General features: G+C 42.6%; 1 protein-coding gene across 5 annotated transcripts in view; it reads right to left on the bottom strand.

Annotated features, from left to right (window-relative positions):
* The window catches only part of PAK1 (p21 (RAC1) activated kinase 1), a 158551-nt gene that overhangs the window by 58472 nt on the left and 72213 nt on the right, over window positions 1-27866 (bottom strand). For 2 of the 5 annotated variants that reach the window (XM_003254675.4, XM_030828656.1), the window contains exons 2-4: window positions 13752-13962; window positions 1340-1440; window positions 687-834 (exon numbers count right to left, since the gene is read on the bottom strand). In XM_003254675.4, coding sequence (XP_003254723.1) covers window positions 687-834; window positions 1340-1440; window positions 13752-13941 — 439 coding nt within the window. In that variant the 5' untranslated portion in view covers window positions 13942-13962. Of the gene's footprint in view, window positions 1-686; window positions 835-1339; window positions 1441-13751; window positions 13963-19510; window positions 19619-27866 lie in introns of those variants that run through there. The other 3 variants (XM_030828657.1, XM_030828655.1, XM_030828658.1) reach the window with 2 other exon arrangements.

Raw genomic sequence — 27866 nt, 5'->3', positions numbered from 1 at the left:
ATCAATCAGCTCACTTATTTCTCACTATAACCTCTTTTTTTTGAGACAGGGTCTCACTCTGTTGCCCAGGCTGGAGTGTAGTGGTGTGATCCTTGCTCACTGCAACTCCACCTCCCAGGCTCAAGTGATCCCTTCTCCTCAGCTTCCCAAGTAGCTGGGGCCACAGGGATGCACCACCACACCTGGCTAATATTTGTATTTTTTGTAGAGACAGGGTTTTGCCATGTTGCCCAGGCTGGTCTCAAACTCCTGACCTCAAGCGATCCTCTTGCCTTAGCCTCCCAAAGTGCTGGGATTACAGGCGTGAGGCACTGTGCCCAGCCATTTCTCACTACAGCCTCTTGAGATAGGAATTATTATTCCCATTTTGAGGTGCAAAGAAATGAAGTGACTGGTAGAATCTAGTAAAGGTCAGAATCTAGACCTTCTAGCACAAAACCTGTGTTCTCTCTACATAATACCATGTTATTTTTTAAAAAACATGTGCAGTGACAGAGTGCAGACTCAAGTTTGATGCAAAGTCCGTCATCTTGGCTGTCAAATTCCAAAATTCCACATTAGCTAAAGTGCCACTTCCACTCTTTCCACTACTTTCTTCTCTCATCCCAGACCAATAGGCATGTGAGCTTTCCCACCCAGATTAAAACCATCTCTTGCTGAGACTGCCCTGGACACAGTTCTCATACCTGTAAAGCTCATGTATTTCTGGCTGTTGGATGTCTTCTTTGAGTTGTAAAACTCCAACACATCCAGAACAGCCTGCGGGTTTTTCTTCTGCTCCGACTTAGTGATATTTGATGTCTGAAGCAAGCGGGCCCACTGCTCTGGCATTCCCTATAAGAGAGACATGCAAGACTAACAGGAAGGCACAGTCACAGGGGACCCTGAAAGAACATCAGAGCTAACTCTGACGCTTGCTAGCAGCAAAAAATGCATTTATTAGTCATTCCTTTCTCTCTATATCCTCAGAGTTTACACAAGCCTCTTTTATAATATCTTTCTCATTGTATTAGTCATTTCTTAAAATGTCTGCTCCTTCACCAGGCTATACCTCCAGGATGGTAGGGTAGGATGCTGTTCCTGCATGATCAGTGCCCCACACAGAGCCTGCTACCAAGCCTACCATTTAACAGAGGTTTATTATTTAAGGAATGGATATGGAAAGGCTTCTCTGGATATAATTTTGGTGATGAAAGTGTCCCACTCATGAACGTGAGAAAATTGTAATCAGGGTCTCAGGCAAAGATAGAAGCATCAGGAAGATGAGAAAGGGTTGAATCTAACAGTCCACAGCCAGAACTCTAAAAGACTAAAGACCTTTCTGTGACCCAGGACTTACCGTAAACTCCCCTGTGACAGCATCAAAACCAACATGAATTGTGTGTTCAAAATCTGAAGGGAGAGAAATCTCTGGTCGCTCTTTCTCTTTCTTTTTATTTGCTGCAAGAGAAACAGGGAAAAGGAAATAAAAAACAGGAACATTATTGTTTTTAGGCTTATTTTAGCTCTTTATTGAGCTGTAGTCTCCTTGAGGGGGCAAAGTCTATCTATTAATATTTCACATATGTAGAAGAGCTCAATTACGGACCTGGATTGGAGCAGATACTCAACGCGTGTTTAAAGACTTAATTTCTTGTTGAACTAAAGTAAGGGAGGTGGCTGGGCATGGTGGCTCATGCCTGTAATCCCAGCACTTTGGGAGGCCAAGGCAGGCAGATGGCTTGAGTCCAGGAGTTCAAGACTAGCCTAGGCAACATGGCAAAACCCTGTCTCTACAAAAATACAAAAATTAGCTAGACATGGTGGTACATGCCTGTAGTGCCAGCTACTTGTGAAGCTGAGGCAAGAGGATCATTTGAGCCCAGGATGTAGAGGTTGCAGTGAGCTGAGATCATGACACTGCATTCCATCCTGGGTGACAGAGTGAGGCCCTGTCTCAAAAAAACAAAAAACAATAAAATAAAGGGAGGGGCAAAAAGAACGTCTGTCAGAGTTAACAGTCCTGGTTTTACCAGTAACTAGCCAGTTGATATAGGGTGTCATCTTTTTTGTGAAGCCCTCCTTGATCTCTAGGCTGGGTGGTTCTTTACCCTCTTTGTTCCCACAGCACCCAATATATGTAATAGTAATTGACTATTATAAGTGTTTATCTTCCATACCAGACTGAATTCTAAGTGCCAGGGCCATGTCAAATTAATCGCAGCTTCCTAGAGGCTAGCACACACCTGGACAAAGTAGGTGCTCAGAGAGTAAGTGAAGAAAGGAAAAAATGATCAGACATTCAACTCAACTGGGCAAGGAGTTTAAAGACTCTGCCTAAAACACAAAAATTCTCTCCAGGGCAGGAATAAATGTTCATTTCAGCAGCTCTGGCCTGACTTTCACAATACTTGTTACCCAGCACCTGTGAACCTTATTTTAAAACCCTGCTGTCTGGGAGCTCAACACACTAACCAAAAGAAATTCTGAAGTTCTAACACCTCCATAGACCCAGCAAAACCCTGATAAAAGGTAGCAAAATGAGAAGGAAAAGCAAAAAGGTCTAGAGTTCAAGCCAGTTTCACGTCTACCTCACCACTGTGTGTGTGTGTGTGTGTGTGTGTGTGTGTGTGTGTAGAGAGAAAAAGAGAGAGACCAGGATCTCTGCTTTCTCATCTAAACAAGGGAGATGATGAGCTAGATGATCTTAAGGGTCCCTCAAGCGCCTACATTCTGTGAGTCTATGAAAACAAGAAGCTATGCTTTCTCAAAGCTCTGCAGTTAAGATTCCTTGCTGAGATGGCATCCCACAGTTTTAAATAGGTATTTCATACACATCATCTAATACAATCACCACAATCCTGAGGTAAGTTTTACTTGTAGATTAGAAAATTTGGGAACAGACTTGCCTACAATCATTAAGTAATTAAAATCCAAAAAGTCTGGCACCAAAGCCAAGGTTCTTTACATTCTATTTTACCTCCCCTAAAAAATTTCAAGTTGAATCAAGAAAACATACTTCAGTGTAACAAGAAGAAATGGCATTAAGAATTTGCCATGTATACAAACCATGATGTCAATATAGTATTTTTCTTCATTCTTATAATCCTACGAGATAGATATTACTACCGTCATTCTTACAATCCTATGAGATAAATACTACGACTGTCATTTTACAGATGAGGAAACTGAGTAATTTACTCATACAGCTACTGAGAGCTGGGATTTGAACCCAGGTCTGATTCCAAACATTCATTCTTCAGTATCTTAATGAGAACCATTTGCCTACATACCAAGTGCTAGGGTTTAAGCTATTTATGCACTTGGCAATTTCCCTCTCAGAAGCAGCTGCTTTGAGAAAGAGAAGGCTAAGGGGTATACCAGGGCCCCAAGTCAAGCAGTCCTTTATGACGTAAGTCCATCTGTCTTTCTCATAGCCAGAATGCACTGGAACATGTGGCAGGGCTTTGGAACTACTTTCTGTTTCTAAATTCCCTCTGATCTAGTCACTTAGGGAAGTACAATTATATTTGTGTTTTATTTCAATTTTTATTTTTTATATCTATGCATGTTTATACATTATTTCTATTATATATAATTGATATACTATATAATACATCACAGGCATGAACTGTCAAATGCATAAGAAACTTTGGTAAAGGAGACCCAAAAAGAAAGTTAGCTCAAAGCATGAGTGGTTTACAGAAAAAAGTTCCAGGGAAATGAAATCATTTAATACATGAACACACAGGGTAATGCTAAAGTCAGCTCTGCTTCTACTGAGCACTCTTTACCCTGCAACCTTTGAATATATCTCACACATTCCCACCTCCAAGTTTTTGCTCGCTTTTTCTTCTCCTTTTTTGGAATGCTCTCTTCTCCTTCTCCCTATCTCAGCAATCTTTTAAAGACTGGCTCAGGTCCCACTTTTTCCAGGAAGGATTTCCTGACCTTTCTTCTTCCTGTTAATTCCCAAGATACTGACTCTGCTACACCACCAAGCATCTAGTCATTTCCTGTCTTATATAATTCCTTGCTAGTTTAAAAATCCAAAATGTAAGCTTCTTGAGGACCAAAATCACCACTTCCAATTACAATCACTGTACTTCTGAATTTCAATACAGCACATGGCTTACTTACTTGAAGAACACTCTAGAAAATATTAGGGAATGGCCGGGCACGGTGGCTCACGCCTGTAATCCCAGCACTTTGGGAGGCTGAAGCAGGCGGATCACTTGAGGTCAGGAGTTCAAGACCAGCCTGGCCAACATGGCGAAACTCCGTCTCTACTAAAAATACAAAAATTAGCTGGGCGTGGTGGCACGTGCCTGTAATCCCAGCTACTCAGGAGGCTGAAGCACGAGAATAGCTTGAACCGGGAGGCAGAGGTTGAAGTGAGCTGAAATTGTGCCACTGCACTCCAGCCTGGGTGACAGAGTGAGACTGTGTCTCAAAAAAATAAAGAAAGAAAATATTAGGGAGTGACTCTAGAGACCATGATCCCATTCCCTGAGGAAAGAGGCCCAGGGACGTAAGTTGACTTGTTCTGATTCACAGAGCACATGACTGTAGTCCACCTCATCAAGTCTTTCACTCTTTATTATACCCCTGATCCCTACTGAGATTTGACTGGAATCAACTACTAACTGAAATAACAGTTTAACATAGATTAGACGTGGAGTACAAGAATAGCAATGACTTGGTTGAAGTGGGAGAGGAGAGAAGTAAAAGGAACGGGGAAGTCTAGGTGGCAGGATTTAGCTTGGGTACTATGTAATCTTTTTTTTTTTTTTTTTTTTTTGAGACAGAGTCTCACTCTTGTTGCCCAGGCTGGAGTACAATGGCGTGATCTCAGCTCACTGCAACCTCCACCTCCCCGGTTCAAGCAATTCTCCCTGCCTCAGCCTCCCAAGTAGCTGAGATTATAGGCGCCCCCCACCATACCCAGTTACTTGTATTTTCAGTAGAGACAGGGTTTCACCATGTTGCCAGGCTGGTCTCGAACTCCTGACCTCAGGTGATCCACCCACCTTGGCCTCCCAAAGTACTGGTACTGCAGGCATGAGCCACCGCACCCAGCCTGGTACTGTGTAATATTCAGACTGAGTATTCACCAGTTGGGGATCACCAGCAGAAAACAGGATTCAAGAGGCAGGAATACAGGAGAGAAATGGAGAAGTCATACAGTCCCAGAGCCACCTGGAACCCAATTAATCCCTTCTTGGAAGTAACAATCATCCCCTTTGCCTGTGTACAGCCCTTCGCCAAGCTCTGCCAGTCACTGTCTCACTGGCTGATCACCACAAACCCAGGAGCTAAACAGCTGAGGTCAGGGAATTAAAAGAAATTTCTGTTAGTGGAAAGAATCTCAGAGGAAGGATTCAGTATTATTTTTGCCAGTAACTCACTGGGTGACCCAGGGAAAGTCTGAGTTTCAAGTCTTCAATCTGCAAAATAGGACAATGGTGCATGCTCTGTGTACAGATGAAGGTAAGTAATAAACCACCCTTCTGGAGAAGATAATACCTGAAAGAAGTCATAAAGGATGAATAGGGGTTAGCCAGACCGAGATGGGAAAGGGCATTTCCAAAAGAAACAGAATAAGCAGAGGCCAAGAGAAGTAAACTGTGATCTTTCTTCCATCTTTCCACCTGCTCAGCAAGTCAACCAAATTTCATAAACTCTTACCAGATTCACAAAGCACATGACTGCAGGCAGGAAGGCACTAAGAGCTTCGGACTGAGGGAAGACACAATGCAGAAAATAAACCAAACCTAGGATCCTGATGGTCCCATATCCCAGGGCTACAGTATCCCTGGGACTACTGCTGCGGTTGCAAATTTTTTATGATGACTAGAAGTATGTCTGCAGGAATCTGATGAAAACTTATGTCCACACAAAAACTTGTATGTGAATGTTCACATTAGCTTATTCATAACAGTCGAAAAGTGAAGGCAACCCAAATGTCCCTCAAGTGACGAATAGATAAAATGTAGTACATCCATATACTATTATTCAGCCATAAAGAGAAATGAAGTCCTGATCCATGCTACAACATGGATGAATCTTGAAAACATTATGCTAAGTGAAAGAAGCCAGTCACAAAGGGCCATATGCTGTGTAATTCCATTTATATGAAATGTCCACAATAGGCAAATCCATAGGCAGAGAGTAGATTAGTGGTTGCCAGGGGAGAAGGGAGAAATGAGGAATGACTGCAATGAGTATGAGGTTTCTTTCTGGAGTGATGAAAATGTATTGGAATTAGTTGTAATGGTTGTACAATCTTACGAATATACTAAAAACCACGGAACTGTACATTTTAAGATGGCGACTTGTATGGCATGTGAATTATATCTCAATTTTTTTAAAAAAGTGAATGTAATTTACTATATTAAGAAAATAAAGAAGAAAATAATCAATTCAATTAATGCAGAAAAAAGCATTTGCTGAAATGTGATCTCATCATGATTAGAAACTCTTAGCAAACTAGGATTACAAAGGAATTTACTTAATCTAATAAAAGGTAATTACCAAAAACTCTGGAGCAAACATCATACTTAATTCTAAAATGCTGAAAGCTTTTCCTGAGATTAAAAACAAGAGAAGGGTATTCCTCCTCACCACTTCTATTCATCATAGTACTGAAGGTATTAACCAGTGCAATTAGGCAAGAAAAAGAAGTAAAAGGAGGATTACAAAGAAAGAAAAAGAACTATTACAATTTACAGATCATGTGCTCATGTACATGAATACAGAAAACTCAACAGAAAAATATTCATGTCCCTGAGTAGGTAAAGATTTCAAAAATAGAACCACAAAGCATTAGAAAGGAAATAATTAATAAATTTGACCATATTAAAATTCTATCTCACATCATGCCAAGCATCTGTCTAAGATTACAGGGGAATTTACTTAATCTAATAAAAGCTAAGAGCACAGTAGAAGATATTTGTAACATATATAACTGACAGAAGACTTATATCTAAATAAGGATTCCTATAACGATGTTAAGAATTCTTGGCTGGGCGCAGTGGCCCGTGCCTGTAATCCCAGCACTTTGGGCGGCCGCGGTGGGCAAATCATCTGAGGTCAGGAGTTCAAGACCAGCCTGGCCAATATGATGAAACCCTGCCTCTACTAAAAAATACAAAAATTAGCCAGGCATGGTGGCAGGTGCCTGTAATCCCAGCTACTCGGGAGGCTGAGGCAGGGAGAATTGCTTGAACCCAGGAGGCAGAGGCTGCAGTGAGCTGAGATTGCGCCACTGCACTGTAGCCTGGGCAACAGAGCGTGACTGTCTCAAAAAAAAAAAAAAAAAATTCGTTAAGTTATAGGAAATATATGTGCTTTGTAAACTAAAGAACTTTACAAACATGAGTTGTCATTAATATAAAAAACTGTTAGGTTTCTCAGCCCATTCATTAAGACAGAGAAACTGTGGTTGAGGTGAGAAAGAGGAAAGAGTCATCTTGATTTCATGTATCTAGAGATCTTGAGATTGAGAAAATGAAGTGGGAAAAGAAGCTTCCAACCTCACCCATCCCAACTTTAACCCTATCTTTGACCTAGACCACCTGGCTTTCTGATAGCATGGGAAATGAGGCTGACACTGCAAAATCCCATGTCTTGGTATAGCCATCAAAGTTTTAGCACAAATCACTGGCCTTTTTTTAAAAAAATTATTTTTAAGCAGCACCTCTCATTGGCTCCACTGAGCTAATCTGAGCTCAAGGCAGTAAAACGTTCCAAACTTGGAGAGATAAACACTGACATAGTCCAATGTTAAAATTAACTTTGCTAAACTCTTCCCAAGCTCAGAGAATTCCACTTTGCTTGTGAAAATGCAGCCAGAAAAAGATTTCAAACTAAATGCTGAAAGACTTCTTAGAATAAACCAAAGGCTCCAGATCCTAACCACAGGAACCAGGCTTTCCCACATGGAATTCTGCAACTCAGCATCACCTATTACAGGCCCTCAATTACAGCTTCTCTTTCCAATCATTTATGCATCCCCCAGGCACATACTGAGGCCATGCTAGAAAGGTCAGCATTAGGTAATGCCCAAAGACATTCTACCCACTGGCAGCTCAAATCTCAACCATTACTGCAGCCTACAGATCATTCTTCTTTCTCATCTCCCAAAAATCTCTCTAGAGACCCAAGACAACTCCTCTAGAAATTCTGACTCCAAAGGTCTGGATGGAATGCAGGTATCAGTATTAACTAATTAATTATGTTTGAGACAGAATTTTGCTCTGTCACCCATGCTGGAGGTACAGTGGTGTGATCTCAGCTCACTGCAACCTCTGCCTCCTGGGTTCAAGCAATTCTCCTGCCTCAGCCTTCTGAGTAGCTGGAATTACAGGTGCCTACTACCACATCCAGCTAATTTTTGTATTTTTAGTAGACACAGAGTTTCACCATATTGGCCAGGCTGGTCTGGAACTCCTGACCTCAAGTGATCTGCCCACCTTGGCCTCCCAAAGTGCTGGGGTTAAAGGTGTGAGCCACCATGCCCAGCCTTTTTTTTTTTTTGGTAATGGAGTCTCACTCTGTTACCCAGGCTGGAGTGCAGTAGCATGATCTTGGCTCATTGCGACCTCTGCCACCCAGATTCAAGCGATTCTCCTGCCTCAGCCTCCCGAGTAGTTGGGATTACAGGTGCCTGCCACCACAACCGGCTAATTTTTGTATTTTTAGTAGAGACAGGGTTTTGCCATGTTGGCCAGGCTGGTCTAGAACTCCTGACCTCAAGTGATCCGCCCGCCTCGGCCTCCCAAACTTCTGGGGTCACAGGCGTGAGCCACTGCACCCTGCCCTGTATTTTTTAAAAGCACCATAAGGGAGTCCAACGTGTAATCAGGGTTGAGAACAACTAAGAGAGATAGTTATGTTACAATGGAACAGATAATTTAGGAAGACTTAGTTCCATACTCAGCCCTCCCACTTTCCACTTGTGAGACCTTAAGCAACTTACTTTTCTCTAAGCCTTAGTCTCCCCAACTAAAAATGAGTTGTTGTAGGTATCAAATAAAACAATAAATGAGGTTTCCATTTTTAAAAAACAAACCTCCTATTTGTATTGCATTTTAGTTTAGAAAATGCTTTTATATCTACTATGTCAAATGACAAAAGCCTACTTACTAATGATATAGGATGAATGGGAAGTGAGGATACTGGAATGAAATTAAAAAAATAAATCAGAGTTAACAAATGTCAGTGGCTGGACTCAATCTATGTTATAAGTCCAGTTCCAGACAGAACTCTATGCAGCTGGTATAAATGCTCAAATACTACATGAAGGGCATATACCACTTCAAAGACTACCAACACTGCTGTGTATCCTTATAGGACTAAGTTGAGTAGCTTACTGGTTGATCAAAGGCTCCAGACAAAAGAAAAACACCTCAGACTTCTTTCATTTTGATGTATGCATTAATTATAGCCATCAAGGGTCTTAAAGCAAAGGGATGAAACCTATGTGCTCAGGGAAAATATAGAAAATCTATAACCAAAGGATGAAAGATTGTTAGATCATTTTGCGAGAACTTCTTATAACTCTGTATGTTTTCTACCTCTATGCTTTCAACCTACAGAGATGCAGTTTTGATCTTGAGGCTATGAGATGTATTTTCAGGATCAGATTTAGCCTAGGGTTACTTAGATTTAGCCTAGGATTTTCTACAGCTGTATCATTGAATAAAGTACTTTCCAATGGCCTAGTTTCTTTTCACCTATATAGACAAGCCTGATCTAACCACGTCTTTGCAATATCTCATTTATGTAACTATAGGATTCTATTTTATTTTATTTTTTTTATTTTTTGAGACGATGTCTCGCTCTGTCGCCCAGGCTGGAGTGCAGTGGCACAATCTTGGCTCACTGCAAGCTCCGCCTCCTAGGTTCACGCCATTCTCCTGCCTCAGCCTCCCCAGCAGCTGGGACTACAGGCACCCGCCACCACACCCAGCTAATTTTTTGTATTTTTAGTAGAGACGGGGTTTCACTGTGTTAGCCGGGATGGTCTCGATCTCCTGACCTCGTGATCACCCGCCTCGGCCTCCCAAAGTGCTGGGATTACAGGCGTGAGCCACCGCGCCTGGCCAATTATAGGATTCTAAAGCTAAAAGAAACTGCACATGCCTACTGCTCTCTCTCCTTTTCTAGATGAAGGCACTGACATCTACGGAGAAATAATTGGCCCAAATCAGACAGCCAATTTATGGAAGAACCAACACTATAATCCCAATATCTAGACCCCCACTTTCCCATTTAGCACATAAGATTGTCCCTTCAGGTTCCAATGATGTCTGAAGGCTCTGCTTCCAACTGCTGTTTCAGACAGGAATCTTCTTTTTTAAAAATCAGCTTTATTGAGATATAATTCACTTACCAAACAATTCACCCATAAAGTGTAAAATTCAATGGCTTTTAATATATTCAGAGAGCTGGACAGGTATCACCAAAATCAATTTTAGAACATTTCATCACTACAGAAAGAAACCCCACTCCTCTTAGTAATCATCTCCTAGTTTTAATTGCCTCTCCCTCTCTGCAGCCCTAGGCAACCACTAATCTACTTTCTATCTATGAATTTACCAATGCTGGACATTTCCTACAAATAGAATCATACTATATGTGATCCTTTGTAACTGGCTTCTTTCACTTAACACAGCATTTTCAAGGGTCATCCATGTCATGGCATGGATCAGAACTTCATGTCTTTGTTACCAAATATGTCATTGCATGGATATTCCACATTTTATTATTTATCTGTTCATCAGCTGATGGGGTATTGGGGTTGTTTCCGCTTTTGGCTATTATGAATGCTGCTATAAACATTCATGTACTGCTGGTAACTCTAGGTTTAACCTTTTGAGGAATTGCCAGACTGTTTTCCACAGAGGCTGCACCATTTTACATTCCCACCAGCAATTATGAGGGTTGCAATTTCTCCACATCCTCACTAAAACTTGTTATTATCTTTTTTATTATAGCCATCCTAGTGAGTGTGAAGTGGTATCTCATTGTGGTTTTGATTTGCATTTCCCTGATGGCTAATGATTTGAGCATCCTTTCATGTGCTTCTTCGCCATTTGTATATGTTCTTTGGAGATATGTCTATTTAGATATTTTGCCCACTTTAAAATTACTTGCCATAGTTCTTCTTCACATATTTTAGATACACGTCCATTATAAAATATGTAATTTGGGAAATTTTTCTCCTTTCTGTGGGTTACCTTTTTGCTTTCTGGATGATGCCCTTTGAAACATAAATGTTTTTAGTTTCGATGATGCCTATTGGATGAGAATCTTATTACCTTTCTAGTTTGAGTCAGCAAGAACAGTTTAAACTTTTTAATTTAAAAAGTCCTCTTTCACTACATGTAGACACTTGGTCTGAAAGCCTATTTATTTATAGAGATCAAGAGCACTGGTTGATAAGATACAATATTAAAAATAAATACACATCTAAATTGAGGGATAAACAAAGTGGCTATATATGTGGAAGAAGATTGCAGGGCATTTAACACTGCCTCAGATCATAGCCCTTGTACCAAGGAAGTTGGCAGCTGCTATATGAATGAATTAGTCAGGAAATCAAGGTTAAGCACCTTACCCGTATCTTTTATTTTATTTTATTTTATTTTATTTTATTTTGAGATGGAGTTTAGGTCTTGTTGCCTAGGCTGGAGTGCAATGGCACGACCTTGGCTCACTGCAACCTCTGCCTCCTGGGTTCAAGTGATACTCCCAGCCTCAGACTCCTGAGTAGCTGGGATTACAGGCGCCTGCCACCATGCCCAGCTAATTTTTTGTATTTTAGTAGAGATGGGGTTTCACCATGTTGGCCAGGCTGATCTTGAACTTCTGACTTCAGGTGATCCACCCGCCTCAGCCTCCCAAAGTTCTGGGATTACAGGCATGAGCCACCACGCCCGGCCTATTTTATTTTTTTAAGACAGGATCTCACTCTGTCACCCAGGCTGGAGTGCAGTGGCATGATCACAGCTCACTGCAGCTTCAAATTCCCAGGCTCAAGCAATCCTCCTGCCTCAGCCTCCCAAGCAGCTGTTACTACAGGCACACGCCACCATGCCCGACTTCCCCCCCACCCTTTTTTTTTTTTAAGTAGAGACAAGGTCTTGCTATTTTGCCCGGGCTAGTCTCAAACTCCTGAGCTCAAGCGATCCTCCCACCTCAGCCTCCCAAAGTGTTGGGATTACAGGCATGAGCCTCTGTGCCTGGCCTTCTTTTCTATCCAAACCCACCAAACCCACAGGGAAGGGAAGGTGGAGTAGAAGGATTCATACACATAACGATACAAGCCCAATGTACTCATTAAAAGTCCTTATTATTTCTCATTTCACTTGTACAACATTTACAATACATGAGATCTGCTTATAAGACATATCTGTATAAAGACACTACAAATGCAATGTGTCCGAAATCATCATCTTCCCTGCTGTCCAATCACCAACACTCCTAATTTGTTCGTTCTTTCTATGTTCCCTATTTGGCTAATGACACTACCATCTACCATCTCCCCTGATCCATAGTTAGGCAATTATATTTTTCTACAAGATGAGATATTTTCCGCAATCCACCATTGTGCTTGTTGTATCTGCCCTACTGTTTCAGAATCCCAGTTCTGATTTTACCATGTCGTCTACTAGTTATGCCTCCCAGTTTCTATTCACCAACAAAGGAGTAAAGAGACAGAGACAAAGGAGTAAAGAGACAGAGAACTAACATTCAAGTACCTTCTGTGTGGAAGGTACTCTATTAGGAACTTTGTATGTAGTCTTCACAACAACCCTGTGAAATGATATCTCACTTTTAAAATAGGAAACTAAATAAAGGTCAAAGCAGTTAACTGACATGCCTAAGATCAGAAAGCTGGTAAGTGGTGACCCAGCTCCATCTAAACCAGAAGCTCATGGTAACTGCCTACACACAGAAAGCCAGTATCTTTAGCATGCCATAAGAACAGGGCCCACAAATATAAGGGGAACTTTACTTCAGAGCAACAGCCACTTAAATCAACATTTTTGGTACCAAACAAAAGCCATCTTTTGTTGTGGACACCAAAACCTTTATTTTACAACCTTGTCTACAAGGATCTTGGTGACTTTTTCATATACACTGTTAAATCAACAGTGTTAAAATCAACACTATTCATCATATGATTACTCTTCTATTAACAGAAGTTTTATCAATAAAAAGGAAATGAGGCTGCCCAGGATAATTTATTCATAGTAAACTCATGCTGAATGCTAGTTATCTCTGCATCCTTTTCTCAGCTGTTACTTGCCATTCTTACTGGTATGTAGTCCCCAAACCTGAAAGTGGGACCAGGAAGCTGGAATAAAGAAAAGGCAATCAAGATTTTGAAAAGAAAAAATTTCCAATTGAAACTAACTCGGGGGGAAAAAAAATTCCAAATAAAGACATTTCAATTTTTCTTACACTTTGTGACTTCATAAACAGTTTAAGAATTTAAAAATAAATAAATCACTTCAGATTGTCCCAAATCTGGCAAGAGCATAATTATTCTCTTACAGTTTTGCTCAGATATAGTTAATAGAGTATAAAAATAGGTCTATTTTCCATTTTGCTTCAGCCACTGTAGGGAGAAAGGGAAATATTTAACCAGAAAAAAAGCATTACAGGAAAATTAAGTCAAAGACAACAGATCTTTTATCCAGGTTACCCAAAATAATTTTTTTAAAGCATACAAATGATAAGAAGAAAATCAAATACTATACTTTTATCTCCAGGTAAGATAGATCGGTAAAATCGGTCCTTCTTTTTCTTCTCCTCTGGGTTTGGAGGCAGAGGTTTAGAACCATGGTTTAGGGTTCCAGCATCTTTGCTGCCGGCTCCAATCATAGTGCTGGTATTTCTCATCGGAGGGGCTGGGGGTTTGTCTTGAATGTCTAGGCCGTTATTTGACATTGTCACCACCAGCAGCAGCTACTAGAATCAGAAATAAGAACAATGTAACTTTTATTATTTTTGACCAAAAGGAAATACATGTTAAAAAATTGCAAAGAATCAAAATTATACAGCCCTTCCTTCAGGGTCCAGTTCAAGTCCTTCCACTGCACACCATGATATTGCTAACACTCACTGATGTAAATGCCTACTATGTGCCAAGCACTAATGAAAAATCACAATATCTTGCTTTTCTTTGCATTCCCATTCCGAGACAGTGAAGAGCACGGAAAACCATTATGATGCAGCTGAAAGCAGAAACTAGGCCTAGCAAAAAACTGTGAATCCCAGTACCACTTACTAACTTTAGAGAAATTCTTTAACCTCTTAGGTTTCATTTATTCATCTATGTGAAGATTAAATAAAACTGCTAACAGCATTCCACATAGTGAGTTCTCTGCCAACCTCTAATTTTATAACCTTAGACAAGTTACACTTTCCCTCTCAGGAATGGACCGTATCAAGGGTCAGCAAAGCTGCTGTTTTTGTAGACAGTTTTATTGGAACACAGCCACACCCATTGATTTATAAATTGTCTATGGCTTTTTTTTACCTGACGCTGGCAGAGTTTAGTAGTTGCAACAGAGACTGTATGTCCACAAACCTAAACTATTTACTATCTTGCCCTTTATAGCAAAAGTTTGCTAACCCCTGAGACTACATAATCTCTCCAGTGTCTCCCTCCTCTAAAATTCTACCTTGTTCTTTATAAAAAAAAAAAAAAAAAAAAAAAGAGAGAGAGAGAGAGAGAGATGGGATTCTTGCTCTGTTATCCCAGGCTGGAGTGCAGTGGTACAATCATAGCTCACTGCAGCCTCAAACTCCAGGGCTCAAGAAAGCCTCCCCACTCAGCCTCCAGAGTAGCCAGGACTACAGGCATGCGCCACCATGCCCGTCTAATTTAAAAAAATTTTTTTAGAGACAAGAGTCTCCCTATGTTGCCCAGGCTGGTCTCAAACTCCAGGTCTCAATCAATCCTCCCATCTCAGTCTCCCAAGCAGCGGAATTATAGGCGAGAGCCACTGTGCTTGGCTTTCTTCTTCTAAATATAAAATGGTCAATGCAGTAACCATCCTGTCCTATATGGTGCAGAATTTACTGGCAAAATCTCCACTACTTCTGAGAAACAGTAGAATAAAATCTAAAAGATAGGGGATAGGACAAGCGTGGTGGCTCATGCCTGTGATCCCAGCACTTTGGGAGGCCAAGGCAGGTGGATCACTTGAGGTCAGGAGTTTGAGACCAGCCTGGCCAACATGGTGAAACCCCCTCTCTACTAAAAATACAAAAATTAGTCAGGCATGGTGGCGGGTGCCTGTAATCCCAGCTACTAGGGAGGCTGAGGCAGAAGAATCACCTGAATGTGGGAGGCAAAGGCTGCAGTGAGCCAAGATCGCACCACTGTATTCCAGCCTGGGTGACAGAGGGAGACTCTGTCTTTAAATAAATAAAGACGGGGGGCGGGGCGGAGGGGGAGGAGGATTCCCTATCACACATTATCAATAGTTTTAATGAAAATATGTAAATGTCCTTGACAATGGATACATATGAATGTATCCAGAGTTAAAAATATTTCTCACTAGTCTTCCATGCTGCAGTAGAAATTATACATTTAACCATTACTATTTAAAATATAAGCTCTTCGGAGTTAAACACAACAGTGCTTTAGAGAATAATGGGTTCAAAAAACCAGCACAATAATTACCAAGAGCTTTTAGAAATATAGATATCCTGGTTTTGCCCCCATAAATTTTGATTTAGAACGGCTGAGTTAAGGCCTAATTATGTATTTTGAAAATTAGTGATCCCAATGCCAGTCAGATTTGAATACTACCGCTTTAGACATCAACTACCTAAAATACTATGAATAAAATCTATAGGAGTTTTTTTTTTTTAACAATTTCTAATAAAGAACTGACACCCCCACATCCAGTTTTTTCCTCAATCCTTTATCCAGGAGCTGTCAGTAACCTTAGAACACACTACTCTTCTACTTTCAAAACCCTTCACTGGCTGGGCGCAGTGGTTCACACCTGCAATCCCAGCACTTTGGGAGACAAAGGCGGGCAGATCACAAGGTCAAGAGATTGAGACCATCCTGGCCAACATGGTGAAACCCCATCTCTACTAAAATGCAAAAAATTAGCTGGGCATGGTGGCGCGTGCCTGTAGTCCCAGCTACTCAGAAGGCTAAGGGAGGAGAATCACTTGAACCCGGGAGGCAGAGGTTGCAGTGAGCTGAGATCACACCACCGCACTCCAGCCTGGCGACAGAGCAAGACTCCGTCTCAAAAACAAAACAAAACACCCTTCATTGACATCTCAGGATAAAAGCTGATGTTTTTAGCTTGCTTTTAGAGGCCCTCTGTTATTTGACCAAATGCACCCATTAGCCTCATTTCCCACCACTACCACTCCAATTTCCCTTACACTCTATCCACACCCAACTTCTCCAACTTCTTCAAATATCCCATAGCTTTTACACCTCTATGCTTTTGTGCATGCTGATCCTTCTGCCTAGAATACCAATTTCCCTATGCTTCAGCTATGAATTCACTCATCCTTCAAGGCTTAATTCAATTGTTATTTCTTCCATGAACCCGTTTGGAAATGTGTCCTCACCACTTCAAGAAGTTAGGTGCCCCCTCCTCCATATTCCCAAAGCAATGGGTAACTTTCCAGGTTATCCCTTCTATTATTGCTATTATAATTGTTTACAGGTATGTCTTCCCTGGGAGCCAGAATGTTCCTCAAATGTTGGGCCCAGTTTTGTCATCTTTGCAATCCAACAATGCTTTATCTAGTATCTACCTCATAGTGAACTCAAATATTTTAATTAATCTAACTTTGCATAAAGATATGTACCTTGCCTTTAGGAAGTTTAGTACAGACAAAATTCAAGGTCCTTCACTATCTGACATCGACCTGCCTTATCAACTAAGCCACTACACCTAGACACAGCCTAATTCAAACTAATTCAAACCTCAGAAATCTGTTCCACTGTACTTGTATTCTTATTTACTTATACATACACACACAGACACACACACAAACACACATCCCAACGTGTTTCCTGTCAATGATTTCTCCCTTCTCTGACTGATAAAAATCTTACTCATCCATCAAGGCCAAACCCTAACCCCACTTCTTTGCGTAATTCATCCTGACCCACCTTTGGCAAACCAACTGCTCCTTGTCTTTTTGAACAAAAGAAATCAAGCAAGCAAGGACAATCTTGTTAATGCAGATTAACTCTGATGTGCGTTTTATCCATTTCTTCCAGTTTCTGTTCCCAGATTTAACTTTGTTTTCCTCCCAACTGTAACTCAAGTCCCTCAGCCCCCCAAGAGAACTTTTACTGTTTCAGTTCTCAAGTGTACCTTCCCACTCCAGGCTGCCAGTTCCAAAATTATACTCCCTGCAGCCATCTGATACCCTAGTCAAGTCCTTCCTTGCCTCCCAGGTCCTTCAACCAACAGCTTCATTGAATGTAACTCCATTTCAGGCCCACAGCCCACGATTATGCCAAGAAAGGTTTCACCAACCTTCCTGATACAGGCTTTTCTCCATTTCTCAGTCCTTTTACTATGTTTGGAGAATTCTGTGGTAGATCTTCACTTTCAAAGAGATTCCATTATTACTTAAAACCTAAAATATGCATTGGAATCTAATATTTCAATTCTTTTACTACATTCCAGCCTAGGTCATCCAGCCTGTGCTTGAAAAGTTGCAATGACAGGAAATCTAAACTCTCCAAAGACTGTCTATTCTATCTTCAGCCATCTCATTTAATGAGTTATCACTTATAATAAGCTCTTACACTGCATTGCAATAATTTGTTTACACATTTGCTTTCCCTTTCATCCTTCTCCCCTGCTAGACTTAAACACCTCAAGAACAAAGTTCATGTCCTATGTATTTCTCGATCTGCAACACCACGCCTGGCACAGAACAGGTAATCAATAAAGATTTGTTGAATAAACAAACGAATGAATAAACAAAGAAAAAACTTCCATCTGTTAGTACTAAATCTTGTATCTTAGAGCTATTCAGAAAAGACCACTATTTCTTCCCCAGACAGAACTTTAGATACCTGAAATAATCTTTTGAGACCTCCCAAATCTATTTTCTCAATGCCAAACATTTCCAGGACCTTCAACTATACCCACAGAACACAATTTTGTGCTTTCTTAATCATTTCCTTCTGAACTTACTTAACTTAAGGTTTCTATATGACTTTCCAGCTTCCCTGCAGCCCTCCAACAAGCCCTTTCTTATAGGTTCTCCACAAGTCTTTCCTCTTTTTACCCTCATTGATCCTCCAATGGTCATTCTGTATATCTACACTCATCATAATAATTAGCACATTTTAAAACCTGTACCATTTTAAACTTTGTTTACAGGAAAACAGGTCCAAAACAACAAACATGCTCAACTTTTGAATAAGGTGAGTAAACACACCTTAATCTTCTAATAGTCTCTGTAGACCAAAAGTTTGGAAGGATGAAAAACCAATGCCTCAGATGTGCTGCAATATAAAGCTAGGCATGAGGCCAACATTATAACAGCTCAGATAGCACCATTCTATCCATCCTGAACAACAAATGAATACAACAGACAGAGAGAAAGACAGAGCAATCACATTTTACCAATGCCCCAGAGGCTCAGGGAACCTAATAATTTATGAGCAACTAATTATATTGAAGCATTAATTATGAATCAACTGAATGACTCTATAATAAATGCAGGATCACTGTCAAGTTTCAAAAGGTAGGGCAATATTTTAAAAGATTACTGGAATTAAAGTCAGGAGACCCAGGTTTAAGTCCTGGCTCTGCAATTTATAAGCCATCGCCCCTGTAGAAGTCCCATCACCTATGACCTGTAATTTGATGTTTCTCGCTATGCAGTCTCTAGACTTAATACTGGTCAAGAGGCAACCAAGGAGGGGAAGTGATTTGTGCCTCTTTTGAAGCATGCTATACAAGGCATAAAGATACAGTGCTACAGTAGAAAGACGGGAAAGAAAACACTTTTCAAGTAGCCACTGAAAGGGTGACTCTGTAGGCTCAGACTCAGACCACGCCACACTGGTTGCAGTCAAGAGATCTTTATTGGAGGAGTCCGAGGGAGAGCCGAAGCGGAAGAAAAAGAGCGAGGGCTCTGCAGCCTCCGTCTTTTATGCCTAGGGACGTTACGTGGGGGTCGCTGGTTGGCTGAGGGGCTGGGTCTAGGCTGAGGCGGGAAGGCGTGACCTCTGATTGGCTCCTTTTGGTGGGCCTGTGTTGGGGAGGAAGAAGAACCCAGAACCAGCGCCATTAGGGTGATCCTGTTACCTAACATTCCTCCCTTTTTTGTTTTTTAAGAAGTGGGGAGGTGGGCGTCGCTGTTCGTTTGGCTACTTCCTGCTGAACGGGGGCGTCGTGGGGAAGGGATATTGGAGGACTGTAGGGGCAGAGCAACAGCAGGAGGCTAAAGAAGACGGCGCTGAAGGTGAACACTTCCCGGGGTGTGAAGTCTAAAAACGTGCCTTGTAAGTAGAGGTCATCTATGGACGCGAGCCATCCGTATGGCAGAGAAGGATCTGCTATGAGCCACGTATCTTCTTGGAGGGCCTGAAGGAAATCTAAGAAATTACAGGTCCTGGAGGTGGAGGCCATGGGTAGGTGAGTCCTGGTTGTCTTCTTCGGTTGCTAGGAGTTGGTAGTGCCTAATGAGAAGCTGGTTAAAAGTCTGGTCAGATAAGGAGGAGATTTGTTGTCGCATGAACTTTATTAGGCAAAGGAGGAGGGTACAAAAGGCCGCTATTCCTAGGAGGGGTCCGAGAAATGGTAGGACCCAAGCTAAAAGAGGCATTTTTAGAGTGTCCTAGAAGGGGGAACGAGATTCTGAGATGCGTTGTCTGATTTCAGAAGCTTTTTCTTGTATACGCCGGGCAGCATCCCGCACTATTCCTGACTGATTAGTGTAAAAACAACACTCCTCCCCTAAGAAGACGCAGAGTCCTCCTTTTTTAGCAGTGAGGAGGTCTAGGCCTCGGCGGTTTTGGAGAGTCACTGCTGCTCAAGAGTCTATTTGAGATTTTAAAGTAAGAATAGATTTTGTTATTTCCTGTAAACTGTCTGAGAAATCTTTTGAGAGGGTGTGGTAGTAGGATAATGACGTGGACAAGCCAGCTATTCCAGTCGCTGTGGCAGTGGCTATTTCTAATCACGGCTCTTCGCTGATGGACTTGAGCTTTGAGGGGTACTGATAAGGTCTGATTCCCTGGGGCAATGTCAATGTGGGGGCTTAGAAAGACTAAGGTGCAGGTGCCTGTCCAGTTAGTGGGGAGGCAGATATAGGTTGACATTCCACATAAGAAGAATATGCCTTGGCTGGGTAGACAGAACTCGTTATGTATGTTAAAAAGGTGTGTGAGTTTGGTGTTTTCATTCTCCCACACTCCTAGAGTACTTGCTAAGGTGGCTCCAGTGAGCGGCTGGAAAGGGGTGTTGGGAGTAAACTGAGTGGCTCCCTGTGTTTTATTTTCCCATTGGAGGAAAAAACGTTTTGTATCTACTAGGAGCCATTTGAGAGGGCGACTGAAAGAGGGGATGAGAAGGCACTCACTAGTGGTGGGGGCGCTGCTGCAGGGAGTCCAGGGGTGAATGGTCACGCAGGGAGTATGTCTGCCATTACAGAACCCGGACTGTTTGTTGAGTAGGGAGGAGGTGATGATTTTGGGGGGCCCAGAGAAGCGGACAGGCTGGTTGAATGGAGCTGTTTGGGTGACTTGAAAGCTAGCATGATCCATTGGGGCTTGAAGTTGTAAGGTGTAATTACACTGATGTGGTGGTAGGTGCCCTAGAGGCAGGCCAGATGACAGGTTGCTTTGTATGCATAAAGGGGCTTGGAAAGTTAAAATAGTATTTGTGGTTACAGGGCCGTGTATGGGCTTTTTATTGTTTGTGTAATGGGTGATGTTGGAAATGTAAGAAAGCAAAAGTTGGGTTGCACGTCCTGTCATGGTATTTTTGGTCGTAACAGAGATGGGGAAGTCGGCCAATGACTGCATGTTTAGAAGTTGGAAAGGGTCTTTTCCTTCATAACGAGGGTGGTAGGTCAAGTTGGTGAAGACCTAGTTTTTTGCGGGAATGGGAGTGGCAACATAGCCAGAGGTTGATAGAGAGATACACAGCCAACAGTCATTTGCCAGGGAAGGATTGGACTGGTTTAACAGAGTGTGAGTTAAGTTGAGAGTCTTGTAGAGGTAATTAGGAGCTAGTGGAAGGGGAGAGGTGGTTGTATGAGGTGTTGAAGGAAGTAGGAGGGACACATAGGCAAAGAGTAAAAAGGAAGGTAAAGAGGGTGCTCTGGAAAACGAGACCACTTTATCTAGTATGAGTTCTTTAACTTATCTTTTTAAGGAGGAAACGGTCGTTCCTCAGGATTAGTGGTAGGAGCCTTTTAGTCTGGGATGTTTCTTTCTGAAATAGGAGGTGCAAGTCCTCTAATTGTTCACAGGTGTCTTGGGATTCCTGAGCTGATGATCCCTGACTATGGGAGGGCCAGAGGTGGAGACAGCGCCCCAATACTCCTGCAGAACCGAGAAAGTAGCTCCGGTATTAAGGAGGAAAATGACGAGAAGCCCATCCACTGTAAGAGGCACCTTGGGCTCCTGCGTGGTGATGGTGTGTGTCAGGGAAGAGGTCCTAGGGCCCCGTCAGTCGTAGGCCGCTAACCCAATGAGATCGGCTTCAGGACGGGGGTCTGGCCCAGCTCCCCCGAGGGAGCTGGGACAGTCGGTCGCCCAGTGGCCGGATTGTTGGCACTTGGGGCACGGTCTTTTGGGTGGCCTGGGATTAGGACACTCACGAGCCCAATGACCTTCGTTCCCACATTTAAAGCAGGGTTCAGGGGGTTGGCGGTGAGTGGTGGGCATAGAGGCATGGCGTCTGATAGGCTGGGTTGAGGCCTTGAAGGCCTGAGCCAACATCTGGCATTTTTGCCTCCTTGCCTGCTCGTCACGGTTGTGGTAGACTTTGAATGCGGTGGCGAGGATCTCGGTCTGCGGGGTAAAGGGACCTCTGTCTAGCTTTTTTAGTTTGGCCCGAATGTCTGGGAAGCTTTGTGCGAAGAAATGGGACATAAGAAGTTGCCTGCCGTCGGGGGCTTCGGGGTCTATGTTGGTGTATTGTTGGAGGGCCTGTGTAAGGCGGGCGAGGAAGGCGGACGGGTTTTCATGTTTTTCCTGAATGATTTCGTGAAGTTTTTCAAAATTGACTGCCTTTTGGGCTGCCTTGCGGAGACCTGTTACTAAACAGGTGGCGAAGTGGTCTCGGGCCAAGACACCGTTCTGGGAGTTATAGTCCCAGCCAGGGTCGTGTTCGGGGACTGCCTGCGCCCCGATGGGTAGGGCTGGGGTTGTTTGGTGAACCTGATCTGCATAAGTACGGGCCTGCTCCTAGACCGGTCTGCGCTTCCTGAGAAGGAGGGGGTTAGAGAAATTCTGATGTAAGAAGTGGAGTTAGAAGTGTATGAGCCTAAGCGTTGACAAGACAGTCACAGAGAAGGGAACATGGACAGGAACAATATATTTTGTTCATGTAACTTCTGTAAGAGGGGCGAGGACGGAAAGGTGTGATGTGGAACGAGAGGTGGGAGGGCCGAGCGGTGGAGGGGAGGGAACTGGAGGGGTTGTGGAGGAAGGGGAAAGGAGAGAGAGGTTGGGGGAAGTGGTAAAGGGCGGGGCTGCCGCTGGCCGGGGTGGCGGCCGGAGGGTGGGGCTGAGGGTGGTGATATGGAGTTAAGATTGGGGGAAGGTGAGGGCAGCGATATGATGTTGAGGATTATATGGGGCTGTGGGCATAGGGGATCTCTTCCCATTCTCCTGTTTGCTCACAATATTTAGAGGCCTATAAATGGGCCATTTATTTTGGTTGTTTAAGGGGTTGTTAATTTGATTAAGCATTTAGGTTTGCGGTCAGCGGCAAGGCCTAGGGTAGCCAGATTGTCTAGAAGGCATTTTAGGGGAGAGTCGGCTGGCAGGGATGCGGAGCCTCCCATAGTGGGAGAAGGGGCAGTGATGGCTAAGAGGGCGTCCCCCAATTAGCCGAACACTGTAACCAGGTTCAGAGCCTTCGGATGGTCGTCACCAAGGCGAAGGGACTGAAGGGCCAACAGGATGGCCAAGGGACCGTGAGCCACCTGGTACCAGGATTTTGTATGTAGCCAACAGTATGGCGCGGGGCGGAGGCTCAGGACGGAGGGGCAAGGAGGAGAGGGAGAAAACTCCGTTCCCTGCAGGTCGAGGAGAGGAAGCGAATGATAGGGGCCTACCACTGCCGTAGGGGCGTCGGGCGAAATGTGTTTGTCATGGGAGTGGCTACGGTCTGGCGATTTGCCCGAGCGGTAGGCCCAGGAGGGGAAAACTTACCGAGATGAGGCCAGTGGTGGGCGAAGAGCGTGGCAAACGGGAAAATGGGCGAAGACTGACCAGGGCCTGGTCTGAGCCTGAGAGGGATTGGGGTCCCACCAAAGGCGGGGAGTCCCAATCCGAGTCACGGCACCAATGAAAGGGTGACTCTGTAGGCTCAGACTCAGACCACGACACACCGGTTGCAGTCAAGAGATCTTCATTGGAGGAGTCCGAGGGAGAGCCGAAGCGGAAGAAGAAAAAGAGCGAGGGCTCTGCAGCCTCCGTCTTTTATGCCTAGGGACGTTACGTGGGGGTCGCTGGTTGGCTGAGGGGCTGGGTCTAGGCTGAGGTGGGAAGGCGTGACCTCTGATTGGCTCCTTTTGGCGGGCCTGTGTTGGGGAGGAAGAAGAACCCGGAACCAGCGCCATTAGGGTGCTCCTGTTACCTAACAGCCACTGTGTGTAAGGTACTTTACATACTGAATCAAAGTAGACAGGGATTCAGAGAAGGAATGTGCTCACCAACAACTACCTCTTTCTACTCTTATTACCCTGGATTCCACAGTCACCGGTATAAAACAAAACCAAGTTAATCGACTATTTTAAGACGCACATAACATCAAAGCCAAAGGCTTCTTTGGAAGTCATCCAACCTGACTGCCTAATGTTACAGGTAGGAATACTGAAGTCCAGAGTGCAAGAGGAAATTACCTAAGATCACACAGCAATTTATAGGTAGAGTAGGGATAGAACCCTCTTTAATAGCAATTTTACTTATCCTTCCCAGCAAAACTCAAACCTCATCTTTTTTTAATTTTTAGTTTTTGTGGGTACATAGTAGGTGTATGTATTTATGGAGTACATGAGATATTTTGGACACAGGCATACAATGTGAAATAATCATATCATGGAGAATGGGGTATCCATCCCCTCAAGCATTTATCCTTTGTGTTACAAACAATCCAATTATACTCTTTTAGTGATTTTTAAATGTGCAATTGTTATTATTGATTATAGTCACCCTGCTGTGCTATCAAATAATAGGTCTTATTTATTCTTTCTATTTTTTTTGTACCCATTAACCATCCCTGCCTTTCCACTAGCCCTCCACTACCCTTTCCAGCCACTGGTAACCATCCTTCTATTATCTATGTCCATTAGTTCAATTGTTTTGATTTTTAGATCCCACAAATAAGTGAGAACATGCAATGTTTGTCTTTCTGTGCCTGGCTTATTTCACTTAACATAATGACCTCCAGTTCCATCCACGTTGTTGCAAATAACAGGATCTCATTCTTTTTGGTGGCTGAATAGTACTCCATTGTGCATATATACCACATTTTCTTTATCTTTTCATCTGTAAATAGACACTGTGATTGCTTCCAAATCTTAGCTATCATGAACAGTGCTGCAACAAACAGGAGTGCAGCTATCTCTTCAATACACTAATTTCCTTTCTTGTGGGTAGATACCCAGCCGTGGGATTGCTGGATCATATGGTGGGTCTATTTTTAGTTAGTTTGTTTGTTTGTTTTTATCAGACCTCATCTTTAAACTCTCTGCCAAAGGATTTTCCAGCTATACTGTTCTTGAGGTCATTCTAGCCCCTTTGTGTTCCGCTACTTCTGATTTATGATTAGTTCAGTCAAATCTAGCCAATGGCAAATATAAAAATATTATTAGCACATTTGGGCTGGACTTGACTTTTACTAAAAGTCTACCATGAGCTAGGTACCAGAAAAGATAAATTCTTATTCCTCCAATCAAAAAAATATAAACACAGAATATGTAAGTAAACACATATGAAAGGTATGTACACCTTTTGCTGCAGTTGCAGGTTCTTCATTCAAGTGCACTTCAAGTGCAGTTCAGCTTACATATAAAAATATATAAGGTGCTATGTATGCTAGAAACCAAGAATAAATAGATGAAGGAAGACAGATAGATAGGTAGATAGACAGACAGATCATGAATAAAATATGACCTGATCCTAGAGGCTATCACCATCTAGTTAGCAGAAGGCGGAACCTAGAAAACCACAATGCCAAGCCAATTGTGAATAGTGCTGTAGAACAGTACAAACAATAAAATGTCCAAACACACATGAAAGAAAGGTTAAATTGAATTTGAGTGATCAGTGAAGTTTCAGAAAAGAGGTGGTATTAAGAGTAGCAGCTTAAAGAACAAATAGGTCAGATTAGTGGTCTTTAACTCTAGGCTATTAGAATCCCCTGTGAGCTTTTTTCTTAAAGCTCACTGGTGCTGAAGTTTTATGCCAGTGCTGAAGTCCTCAGGGAGAAGTATATTAATATCTGTAATTTATTTTCAAATGCATTTTTAAGAAATAAGATTAATGAACAGGGATATAACATAATATACATGTCAATATATAATGGATGTGATAAAGTTAGTATATGAAAACGTTACTGGTAGGAGAATCTAGGTGGTGGGTACACAGGTACTCACTGTAAGATTCTTTCAATTTTTGAAATTTTACCTAATAAAATGTTGAGGAGGAAAATATTAATGCTTGAACTCTACCCCTAGAGTCACTGATTTAATTGGTCTGGAGTAGGTCCAGGCATTAGTATACAGTGCTTAGCCCAAAGAAAAGAGACAAAAAATGAGTGAATGATTTTCATGGAGAAAGATGATGGCAAATGCATCCAGACCACAGAATAACATAAATGTGAGAGTACAGTGTGGCAGAATGCAACATAAAGGACTAAAATGGGAGACTGAAAAAGTGGGACAGTGCTTGGCTGGGCGCGGTGGCTCACGCTTGTAATCCCAGCACTTTGGGAGGCCGAGGCGGGCGGATCACGAGGTCAGGAGATCGAGACCACGGTGAAACCCCATCTCTACTAAAAATACAAAAAATTAGCCGGGCGTGGTGGCGGGCGCCTGTAGTCCCAGCTACTCAGAGAGGCTGAGGCAGGAGAATGGCGTCAACCCGGGAGGCGGAGCTTGCAGTGAGCTGAGATTGCGCCACTGCACTCCAGCATGGGTGACAGAGCGAGACTCCGTCTCAAAAAAAAAAAAAAAAAAAAAAAAAAGAAGTGGGACAGTGCAGATCACAGCAGGTCTTTTACGTTCTGCACCACATAGAGCACTAGACAGAAAAATGGTCCATTCTAAGCAGCTCTAGAACTGTGCAATAAATGCCCCATGTTAAAAATGAAAGATGGGGCTTTTAATTAAAAAACAAGGCTGTGGAGAAATGACAATGAGAAAAGAGATATTGCCTGGAGGAGGAGACCATCTGCTACCCATCTGCACTGAGGACTCAGTGATGCCTTGAGTTCACACAATGGGACTAAGCATCAGAGAAGATAAATGAATTCTGGTGCTTAGTCCAAGTCATACAATGAGACCTGGAGTTTAACAGAGTGTTCTACACTGCCTAATAGAGTTGCTAAAATTCTAGAAACAGTTTCCACAGAAAACCTTCAAGATTAACGATTTTTACAACTAGGATTTAAGCATTATTTGGGGCTGTTTTAATAATCACTAACATTAGATCACACTTTGGAGTTTACCAAAAACTTGGAAATCTATTTGGTATCATTTTTCTCATTCATCAGTGCAAATATTTATTCATCACCTACTGTTTGACAAGCTATGCATGAAGTGCTGAAGACAGAACAGTAAACAAGTCAGAAGAAGCAGCAAAGTTTCAAAGATGCTTCCAGTCACCCAGGGTCATACAGTTAGTGGGCAGCAGAGGCAGGAACCTGAAATTAGGCCTGTGTGGTAACAGAACCACTACACCACACTACACTGTTGACTCTAGAGGCAAAGGAAAGGACTAGATAACCTCTAATATTAACTCGAGAAGAAGAAATAAAACCTGTTCCATATACTAATCACACTTCTTAGTCCAAACAGCCCACAGCAGCTGCAACTGGCATGACCAACACTCCATCCAGAACTGGGGAGTACTGTATGCCCTTGACGCCTGGTTATGAGAATCTGATCTTTAATTAAATTGTGCCAGGACGTTTTCTTTGGCAGGGGACTGGAATGCTGCAGTCTTGAATTTGCTGAGGGATGCCCTTCTAACATGTCAAAGATACTCCCACTATGCAGCCCGGCCACTTGCTCTGGTTTAGCAACAACTGCTACAGCAACAGGGAGGAAAACTGTTGGCTGTTTCTGGGTGGTTAGGAAAGCTACTTTACTTTCTGATCCTCAGTTTCCTTTTACGTAAAACACAAACAAGACTACCTACTTTATAAAGTTATCACGAGAATTTACAAGCATATATAAAAGCACCTAGCATGCTGCCTGGCACAAAATAAATGTTCAACAAATATTTGTTCCCTTCCCCCACCTATCTTTCTAGTTTCATCTCTACTATTCCCTAAACATGTCATTCCAGCTCACTATGCTTTCATGTTCCTGCCTTTGCCTATGCTGTTTTCTCTGCCTAAAATGCCCCAACTTGTCTTCCAAGCAAACTCCTACTCATTCTTCAAGGCCCAACC

The sequence above is a fragment of the Nomascus leucogenys genome, chromosome 15 (genome assembly GCF_006542625.1).
Source record: "Nomascus leucogenys isolate Asia chromosome 15, Asia_NLE_v1, whole genome shotgun sequence".
NCBI classification, from domain to species: domain Eukaryota; kingdom Metazoa; phylum Chordata; class Mammalia; order Primates; family Hylobatidae; genus Nomascus; species Nomascus leucogenys.
This window is presented reverse-complemented; position numbering and strand designations above follow the sequence as displayed.